The sequence below is a fragment of the Tachypleus tridentatus genome, chromosome 9 (assembly GCF_004210375.1).
Source record: "Tachypleus tridentatus isolate NWPU-2018 chromosome 9, ASM421037v1, whole genome shotgun sequence".
In the NCBI taxonomy this organism is placed as follows: domain Eukaryota; kingdom Metazoa; phylum Arthropoda; class Merostomata; order Xiphosura; family Limulidae; genus Tachypleus; species Tachypleus tridentatus.
The window spans coordinates 1,729,134-1,739,950 of NC_134833.1; the positions used below are offsets into that span (position 1 = coordinate 1,729,134).

The window sequence follows — 10,817 nt, forward strand, 5'->3', positions numbered from 1 at the left end:
GGAGAAATACAAGCTACAATGAAGTGAACAAAGTATTGACCTGAAACTATGCAAGTCATTTTATATGTGATTGGATAGTTTTGGTAATGAAGTATGACAAATACCAGTAGAATATTAATTTACGTGATAAAGAAATTTATCCTTCAACAGTTTGGATCAACTGGTGGGTTGATGTGGTGTTTTATGGCACAAAGCAACTTGGGTATCTGCAATCTAGTAAAGTTAAAATTAAGGTTAAAACAACAAATAGCATTCAAACCAATGTTTATATCCAGTCTACAGCACTCAGAGTACTACTACAGTAATACAGGACTTGCTGTAGCAAAATTGTAACTAATGTTGTTGGGTGCTGGGTACAAGTGATGTTACTACCCACACCATTATCAGGTAAATATGGGATATGGTTAGGGTATGAATGGGTAAATAACATTAACCAAAATTACTGTTTATGTAGTAAACATTGTCTCTAACTCTTGCTACTAAACATAAACATGACATGAACATAATTGAAGGGTGTTAGCTGTGTATTCGGTTCAATTAGATGTTTGAAAGAAACATTAGCTCCATTTCTATAAAACTTACTTTTATTCTGCCTTCTGGAAACTTAATTTTCCCAGTTTTTAGTTTCAGAAAACTGTCATAATCAAGTCAGGTAAAGTGATTCTTCAGGATAATATCTGTAAAAATGTCCACCCTTTAAAATTAAAATATTTTTAACATTGACAAACTACCACCATTCATACCTTGTGGTAGAAGTAAATATATATACTACCATATTCAAGTCTCAAATCAGTTATTTTATTTGCATAATGCCAAACCTTCATAAAGATCTTCAGTATATATAACAGATGTAAATATTCTATAAACAGTAGCTTCTTCAACAAATATACACTTTAACAACTGTGCATGGTACAAAGTTCTTTACCAGTATTGAGTTGTAAATACACTTACAAAAATTTGTCTTAACTACCACCAAATGAAATTCAGATTTGCTGGAGTCCCCTGGTTGAAGAAAGTTAAGACAGCATACAGCTTGATGTGACTAAATTTGTATTAAGTAAATACCAGTAATATAGAGAAAAATAATTTGAAAATCAAATGTTGTAAAACTAGTGTTACTTGTATAATCTCATGCTAAGTATTGTTAGAGCATTTATGAAGTCTCAAAATGTTCACTTCATCATACAAAACATTCATCACCAGACTTTCTTCTATGAATAAATCACAGGTGTAGCAGTTGGATGACAACATTAACCAGCCAGAAGGAATTGATACCAAATATAATGTATTCACAACCATCATCAGATTAAGTGATGTATTACATAGAGGACATTAAATTTGTATATCCTCTTTTTATAAATGTAATTCATAAAATATACTTAATGGAATACCTGGGTGTAGTTTGCACTTCTGAAAATAACTAGATTTAAGTTGTACTTGCACAGATAAGATTAATCAGTTAATTGAACATATCAAAAGGAAAAAAAATACATTTTGGTTAACAAAAAGTTGAGAATAATGTACAAACATAAGTTTCCTCAAGAATACTTCAAAATTATTAATAGAACTTCAATAGTTGATAATTAAATGGTGGCACACTTGTCTTTAAATATAAGACATTTACAATTAACAGTTAATTTTCATAACTAACAGCACATAAATCCATCTTTCCTCGAAATGGTGCCTATATATACACCAAAATAATGTTCTCTGTTTCATTTCTTATTTAATATAGTAAATGCTAAATATAGGTCTACATGTTTCAGTCACATAAGGTACATTACTGTGATTTACACTTCAACAGGATGTTGAAGACTTGTTTTCTTATCCAAAAGCTGCTCCACAGTTCGGACACCTTTTCCGTCTCATTGCTAAGCAACACAGGATACCAAAGGGAAAGAAAATCAAAGCGAGACATATGCCTGAGCACGTGAATTCTTCTTCTAAAACTCAATCTCACGTGACCAAAGTTTCACATAATAAACAGATACAGAATTTATAAATTAAATGAACACAATGACAGTAATTATCTCAATTACTAAGGTATAGCTTTATCATAAAATAAAGCCAAATAAAGTTTCAAGCATGATAATATTCCAACTTTAAATTGTGACAATTTAACAAGTTAATTACCCTGTAAATAATATCCACCTGATGGATTAGTTTCACTATTGTGATACAACTAAAGCTTGTAGGCTATTTCATGTGATTTTTATTAACATTCTTTCTACACCTATAAAAACAGTTTTAATGTACTAATTGACTGAAATCTATCAAACCAAGCCACCCACATGTCACAAAAATATAGTAAACTAGAAAGGTTCTCCCACAAGACAGAGAAAATGTGCCCGTTAATGAAATAAGTTATAATATTCACACACAAGTCAATATAGAGTTTGGAATTTTTGTCACTAGGCTAACAAAATACAAGTTGTTCAGACGGTCCTCATATGCATCTTTCTCGAGGCCTACAACCAGACATGAACTGTTGTTCTTAGAATATGAGACTTCAGTCGTAGTACACCAGCTGAACAAAATAGGTACATTAGAAATTCACTAGGTTAACACAGTACTGGTAAAATTATGGCTTATTTTAATAGTCAAGGTTTATTATTTCTAATACAATTAAACATTTTTCTCAACACTTTTTTAAACAGATTATTACTAACAGTGCACAAGTTTGCATTAAACTTGTATTTGAAACATTTTTTTGACAAAATTTGGTAAATGACTTACTGATTAATGTTTATTCAAGAATAAATAAATAGTTATGTTAATCATACTGCAATTCATAAATAACATTTTTCTAACTTAATTTGTAAGTATCTTATATTCATACAATTTTTACAATATAAGTAGCATGTTGACCACTGTTGTCTTTCATATCTAAGTTAGCCTAATGAGGCCTGGTCTCACAACATGGTTGAAGTACTGTTAAAATTCTTAAGTTCTTAGAATTATATCAAATCTAAATGTAAACTTAGAACTTTCAATTACTCAACAATAATGAATATTAACCTCATTAGTTTCAGTTTTCTATACATCTTTATTGGTACTTTTATAAAAAGTTCTAAAATTGAAATCTGTTTTCAATATGAGACAGGTAAAACATAACCAAACTTTCTTTCAAAATTTAATTATTCATTAATACAAAAAGACTTAAAACAAGAATTAATTAGTTTTATTTTTCTAGTGAATTTCCTCAATGGTATATAAATTGTAAAGCAGGATTAAAGTACATTAACCCAAGACTTTGGACAAGGTCAAATACATCAAACAGAATTTGACCTCTTGATATCAAGAGGTGATGGAAATAGGAGTGTAAAGTTTGTGTGTGAAAAACTCAAGCATTCTGTATGTCATAAGAAAGCCTTTAATAAGTGGTACTAAGTTTATTGTAGTAGTTCTTGTTCTGTCTTAATGTCATTATTAATTACAGGTTCTTGATTTGTGGGTTCTTAATTTTCAGATATTTTATGAAAGAAATTAAAACATTCTTCCAAAAATCTACCCTCTCTCCCTGAACAAAAGTTCCATGTAACCAAAGTTAAAAGAAACAAACGATTCACATTACTTAAAGTAGAGATGCACAACTAATTACTAAGTAATCATCTAACAAAGATTATTTTAACTTTTCTTTTGATCATAGCCTGTTCTACACCATTGGTTGATGTAACAAAATAATCGTTTGACCACGCCCAGTTGTACTCCGATACACACACACACACACACCAATTTAGCAGTAGATAGTTTAACTTTACCCCCCCCTTACTCTACCTAATAATTTGATGTTTGAGTCCCTTGTTTCAATATACACAGCATATATAAGGACAAAGACAACAAATTCTTACCCTGCATGCTGGGCATCCTCCAACAACTGCAACATTAGGTGGAGTTAAAGTGTGAAAACATATGCTAGTTCCATATTGGGGAACTCCAGACTTTGGGATGTTGTGGTGTCCTGGTGGTGGTAGTTGATAATTACAACATGTTAGAATAATAAAATAAATAATTAAAGCAAAACATAAAAAGGTGACTAGTTTGATAACCCCAGCTTGTTGCTCTGAAAGGATGAATGCCATTTTCCACATCTGGTACATTTAAGTACTAAATGATAAAGATTGTCAAAGTTCACTGACAGTAGCAGAGTGTAAAAGCTGATTTAAAAAGTTTGAATCTAATTTCATTTTAAAGCATGATTTTATTGTTTTTAAATATTTCTATTCATCCTCTGAGGGGGTTAAGATAAAATGGTTTTGGTTCAGAAATGATATGTTATTGATTAAAATTAATTTTCTGGTTGACTATGTGAACATGTGATGTTACAAGTCCACACTCCCCTATTTCAATTGATAGTTTTGTCTGACCATTATAACCACAATAATAAGGATTGGAATAAGGTTTTTGTAGCAGGGTCTTGTCATATCCTTTAAAAAATCTAAATAATATGCAGGAATAGATCTTTATATACTTTCACCCATCAAGCTGCAGTCCTGGCTCCTTCCAGTCATGTGCTCCCATGACTTCTTCCAACTATGTCCAGTCCTGGCTCCTCTCAGCCATGTGCTCCCATGACTTCTTCCAACTATGTCCAGTCCTGGCTCCTCTCAGCCATGTGCTCCCATGACTTCTTCCAACTATGTCCAGTCCTGGCTCCTCCCACTCATAGTGTCAGTTTTTCTTAACCATTGTCGGTTCTTGTTTTTAACAACCACCACAGTCTCGATTACATTGTTCAGTCCCAGCTTTTCTCAGTAGTTTTACTTACCACTTACAAAATCAAAAGAACATGGCAGTCTTTGCTTTTCCCTATCACATAGTTCCCTCTCTTACATGTACTGTTCTAACGTCACCTCACTACAAAATGTGGTTATATTGTTTCTCTACCACACGTGATTCCACTATCCCTCTAGTGTGGACACCAGTTTATCTTCCAAATTTGGGTACAACTTTTGTCTTCCAAGTGCCAACTGAATAGAACTTTTCCATGTCACTTAGAGTTAGCAATTTAAATCAGTTAATATTACCTACAAGTATCCATTACACTGAACAGTGTCAAACATACCAATCGATTAATTGAAATTATGACTAAATTGATTAAAGTTATGACAATTACCTTTTATTTGTTATTATTCCAACAATCCAGTCAATCAATAACAACTAATCATTTCTAACCAATAAAACAACATTAGTGCTGTAGTAAATGTTCACATCTTGGCTTATAATCATGTTCCAACATTCAATAATCATACTTGTAACTGTGGATTACATTTTTAAAACATTGAAACATAAAAGATGGAACCAATCCTTCCTTCAAGTTAAAAGTTAGGCCTTTTTACTGGTGATGGATACACTAAGTTAGAACTGAAGTACCAAATTATCCATTATTATCTGTATTACATTCATGTATCTGTCAGACACACTTTAAGACAACAAATAATACACTTACTTCAAGAGACTCAGTTTTAAAATCAGCTCTTGTAAAGGCACATTAAATGTTTTACCTCAGATTATTTCAAGAAGACTATTCTTCCATCATTACCCTTACAAACACCAAAAACACAAACAAATTGACCAAAACACTAGCAAAATAGCGGCAAGTTTTCACTAAAATTAATTTTAAAAAAGTTACAATAAAGGAATTTGATTGGAAGTGGAGAGATAACATTGAAGAAACAGAAGTATCAAAGCAAGTGCATCACTTGTTTAAAGCAACACATTTTACAGTAGATAAAGAATTGTATGTCTAAATTTGATACATTAAAAAGTTAATAATCTTCAAGTTTGATTTATGGAAAACTATTTCTACATTAAAAAGTAACAAATATCTTTAAAAAAAATAAATATGAAATACTTCTCCAATTCAGGTTTAGGAGATAATTCAGTCTTATGAACCAGATGTTAAATGGTTTGTACCAGAAAAAACAAAGCAGAACACGGAAATAATATCAACATATCTTTATTTTTTATATTGTAGCTGGATGTTTCACCACTGTATAGTTTAGTTATGACAAGGGAAGTAGCTGGATGTTTCACCATTGTATAGTTTAGTTATGACGAGGGAAGTAGCTGGATGTTTCACCACTGTATAGTTTAGTTATGACAAGGGAAGTAGCTGGATGTTTCACCACTGTATAGTTTAGTTATGACGAGGGAAGTAGCTGGATGTTTCACCACTGTATAGTTTAGTTATGACAAGGGAAGTAGCTGGATGTTTCACCACTGTACGAGGGCTGTTCAAAAAATACGCGGACTGACGTCATAAAACAAAATGTACTTCATTTAGAAGTTACAGGTCTGGGACCCCTTCAAAGTACTCTCCTCCCCAACGCACACACTTATCCCAACGGTGTTTCCACTTGTTGAAACAGTCCTGGTATGCTTCTTTTGTAATGTCCTCCAGCTCCTTCGTCGCATTTGCCTTAATCTCGGGAATCGTCTCAAATTTTCTTCCTTTCAAGGGTCTTTTGAGTTTGGGGAACAAGAAAATATCGCAAGGAGCAATATCAGGTGAGTAGGGTGGGTGGGGAAGAACAGTGATCGAGTGTTTGGCCAAAAACTCACGAGTTCTGAGAGCTGAATTTCGCAGCAATGCGGTGCATCTTCAATTTTTCTGTCAAAATCTCGTAACAAGATCCAACTGATATCCCACACTCTTCAGCAAACTCCCTGACAGTCAGACGTCGATTTGCCCGCACCAGAGTGTTGATTTTGTCAACGTATGGGTCGTCAGTTGACGTGGAAGGACGTCCAGAACGCTCATCATCTTCAATGGACTGTCGACCATCCTTAAAACGTTCATACCACTTGAAACATGCCGTACGCTTCATAGCAACATCACCGTAAGCCGTGTTAAGCATAGCAAAAGGTTCAGTCGCAGATTTTCCAAGTTTAACACAAAATTTCACAGCAAGTCGTTGCTCCTTCAGGTCATTCATTCTGAAATCTGCCAAACGAAAAAATCGCACTTCACTTAAAACCGCATAGCTAATACACAAATGAAGATATCTGCAATCGGAAATGGCGTCGTAATCAGCTGATCTGTGCGAACATAGCGACAGCAAGCAGATTCCCCTGGAACCAACTGGAGCCGCACAATTCAAACAGTCCGCATATTTTTTGAACAGCCCTCGTATAGTTTAGTTATGACGAGGAAAGTAGCTGGATGTGTCACCACTGTGTATTTTGGTTATGACGAGGGAAGTAGCTGGATGTGTCACCACTGTGTATTTTGGTTATGACGAGGGAAGTAGCTGGATGTGTCACCACTGTGTATTTTGGTTATGACGAGGGAAGTAGCTGGATGTGTCACCACTGTGTATTTTGGTTATGACGAGGGAAGTAGCTGGATGTGTCACCACTGTGTATTTTGGTTATGACGAGGGAAGTAGCTGAATGTTTCACCACTGTATATTTTGGTTATGACGAGGGAAGTAGCTGGATGTTTCACCACTGTACATTTTAGTTATGATGAGGGAACAACTAACACTGATGATTTTATTTAAAGTGTTCAAGTTGTAGTATTTTGTTGATGCAAGTTTTGTTCAAACTCAACTATAAACAATAGCTACTGCAGTAACGATCTATAGATTACTGTATAAAAATATATTTATTTTTCAATATATAGGAAGAGTTAACTAACCCCCATCATTTGTTGCTTGTTATATAAGAATTATTTCCAGGATGTCTTAACAATTACCACCTTATAAGCTTCTTGGTCTATTTATCAGAGATAAATAATAACATGGTTTTTTTAGTTTCCAGCCAAAGAGACTTTATCAAATGAAGTCATCATCAGATAGGTATACAGGATTTGGTACATCTGGTGGGTTCAAGTTAATCTGAATATGTGGTTTGTTTTTGGTTACAACATTAGTATGCCAAAATTGGTCTGGTTTGGTTTACACGTTTATGAATGCATCTACAGACAGACAGCAAGTTTTCCCTTAATATTGGGTAGTTACAACACCAGTAAAGCTTAACATGTGTAGAACATATCTAAAATTATGTTGTTGAGCCAAATAATTGGAAAATAAAAATTTATTTTATAAAAACATGCTCAGTTTTACAGAATATGTATTTGAAGAATCCAAGGAAAATAAATGGTGAATGTCAGAACTATAATATTCTAGTTCATATTCTATCAACATCAAATAATAATAATGAAATTTTATTTTAAAATTAAAGGAACAATTATTTGAAAAATAGTAGTCATTTGACCTCATGTCAAAGACTATCTATCAAAGATATTCTGAATTAAAGGGTTGTAAATAAAATTCCACATTTTGAGATAATTTCCAATAACAAGTGGTGTCTAAATTCAGCCATACAGTATTATACATCTGACATAAAATTCCATCTCTTCATGACAATTTTTCAAAATGTACATAGTTTTCACGAGTAGTTATTAAATTGAGTTTTATGACACCAGAAATGAATACTTGTGTTAATACACCTCTTTACACGTGTAGGTTGGATCTGCACATGAACTAAAGGGTACCCTCACAGATGTAAACATGTTCCACGTTACGTTGAAAGGATTATAGAGTCACTAACACAAAAATAAGTATATTTTTCATTCCTCTGTATGGTACTTCAGATTACAGTTAAAGCTACCTAGACAATATGTTTCTTACTGTATATTTCTTGCTCTAATTTTAAAAGGATGAACTGTCCTTCATTGTATGTGCAACACCAAAAGTAATACCAAATCAAGTAACTTATTTACACATATAGTAGATTCATGATAAGTAGCCTCTAATAAACATATGTAATTAATTAATATTTTTACTGGTAAGTTAGCTCAAATACAGCAAAAACCTGGCTAACAAAATGTGAAGAACTGGAATAAAATAATTGTGCAAGTTTGAATGGATAATGAAGACAACCTTATTATACAATGAACATTTCAACATTATCATCATTGGGTAGAAACAGTCTGTCATACATTTCTAAACAAGTATTATTTTAAAGTAAGCTATCATTCAGCATTTTCCTATATTTAAAAATGTAATTATCCAAGAGCTACATAAAACTATTAATTTATACATACCTGATCTCTTAGGGCTGGTCGAGGTTGCAGAGAGAGCAGGTTTCTCAATTTCAGCCATAGATGGACTCACCCTAATAATTAAAATAAAATGCAGTTTATTTAAATAGGTTAGTTAATTAAGTGCAAAATACTGCTCATTAATTGACAAGTTGTACATACATGCTGCATTACTGATTATAAACTAAACATAAGTTTATATTTCATTCTCTACTATTACTATCAACAGAAAAAAAAATCTAAAAAGATTTGCTTTTTATATTCAAATATAAAAATAAAGAAAATGGTTTTTCAAATGCTACATGCATTCTGTTCTTTCCTATAAAATGTCCTAATGTATTTTTATCTATATTTTTATAGATTTTTAGAAAATTGTATGTTACATTTCAAAAAACTAACATCATAATAATTCACTATTTTTTCCGTTTACATCTACTGGTACATGAGTAACATCACCATGTGATCAGTTTTAAACACTGTAAAAAGTTACCAATATGCAAGTTTTCTAAATGGGAAGTACCGTACATACGTAAAATGGGTTATATAATTTTTCTATGAAGTTACACTTTACCACGCCAGTTGTTAAAACATTATGAGAGACTCCTTTTATTCTTAGTAAAATCTAACTTACTGTCAGTATGGAAACTGAAATACTTCACTACAAAATTTCAAAACAACTTCTTGGGGATGCAAGAATTTACGACTACAAGCAATTTTCAAAAAACACGAAGATCAAGAATTGACAATGGCATAAAGTTCTGGGTATATCTTAAAATATATCATAGGTTACATTTAGTATCAAATAGAAGCACATCGTACCAAACAGTGGAAAATGAGTTAACATGTGAAGCCTAATTTTTACGTAATGTTCACTGAAATTCAAAGATCTGAACACCCTTTATCAATTTCTGTCCCACACTTAGAGCTTCGCTAAAAACTTAAACTATACGTACAATATTATCATATTTAAATTATTATTATTATATAGAAACAATAAAACAATTTATCGGGATAAACCTACCCATCACTAAATTTATATAAAATTATATGCTGTATGCACTATTTTATACCATATGCCTAACATTCAATTAGCATTACACCAAAAATAAATACAACACACCTTGATGGTTTGAGTTGATAATTTACAACTACTTTGTAACGGTGGTACTAATTTTACGTAAATCCCCACGAATCTCTTCTTGTTTACAAAAGTACAATTTTCTTTCATTTTCGCGAATATAACGACTTCCCTCTTATCGCAGAAACCAACTATCAAAATAATTGGTTAATCACACCTTATCATAATATCACGTGACTTTAAAGGGACTTTCTCTAAAATATAAATATAACACTATTCAAAATATTTTTGATACGGTTTCCATTTATCTAATTCAATTATATTAAAGTTATTGCATTTAAAGAAAGAAAAATGTCGTTAGAAGATACATGGATTGAGTATAGCGTAAATCTGACAATGATTTAATAAATTATCTTTTATTCATTTTTTATTTTTTTCCTTTTAAAAACATCTTATTATAAACACAGAATATTTAATGTTCTAATTAATATAGTTCTGATTTAAAATTATATATACGAGATCAGTCAACATAATAACCGTAAACTGATACAGTTCCAATTATTTTATAAATGCTAAAACATGAGTACAAAATCTTAACGGTAAAAAACTGATAAGCTAAAATTTGTGACAATTTGAGTAATTAAGGCAGTGTATGAACAATGCATGTGCGACATTTGATAACTAAATCAC

The 10,817-nt window shown here is 32.0% G+C and overlaps 1 protein-coding gene across 4 annotated transcripts; it reads right to left on the reverse strand.

The window, feature by feature from the left end:
* Window positions 1-776: 776 nt before the first annotated feature.
* Window positions 777-10,367, reverse strand: LOC143224649 (protein GVQW3-like). 4 transcript variants are annotated; one of them, XM_076452780.1, is made up of 4 exons: window positions 10,170-10,367; window positions 9,053-9,123; window positions 3,852-3,961; window positions 777-2,527 (listed from the first exon to the last, which is right to left on the reverse strand). In XM_076452780.1, exons 2-4 carry the CDS (start codon window positions 9,108-9,110, stop codon window positions 2,510-2,512), a joined length of 186 nt encoding a protein of 61 aa, XP_076308895.1. In that variant the 5' UTR covers window positions 9,111-9,123; window positions 10,170-10,367; the 3' UTR covers window positions 777-2,509. The 4 variants fall into 4 exon arrangements, with proteins under 4 accessions (XP_076308895.1, XP_076308896.1, XP_076308893.1 ...); XM_076452781.1 differs by having other exon boundaries at window positions 10,071-10,175; XM_076452778.1 differs by lacking the exons at window positions 777-2,527; window positions 3,852-3,961 and adding an exon at window positions 3,969-7,719 and having other exon boundaries at window positions 10,170-10,356.
* Window positions 10,368-10,817: the final 450 nt, after the last annotated feature.

Coding starts and splice junctions, on each gene's coding strand:
- LOC143224649 (XM_076452778.1), bottom strand. CDS start 6,938: ATGAATGACCTGAAGGAGCAACGACTTGCTGTGAAATTTTGTGTTAAA.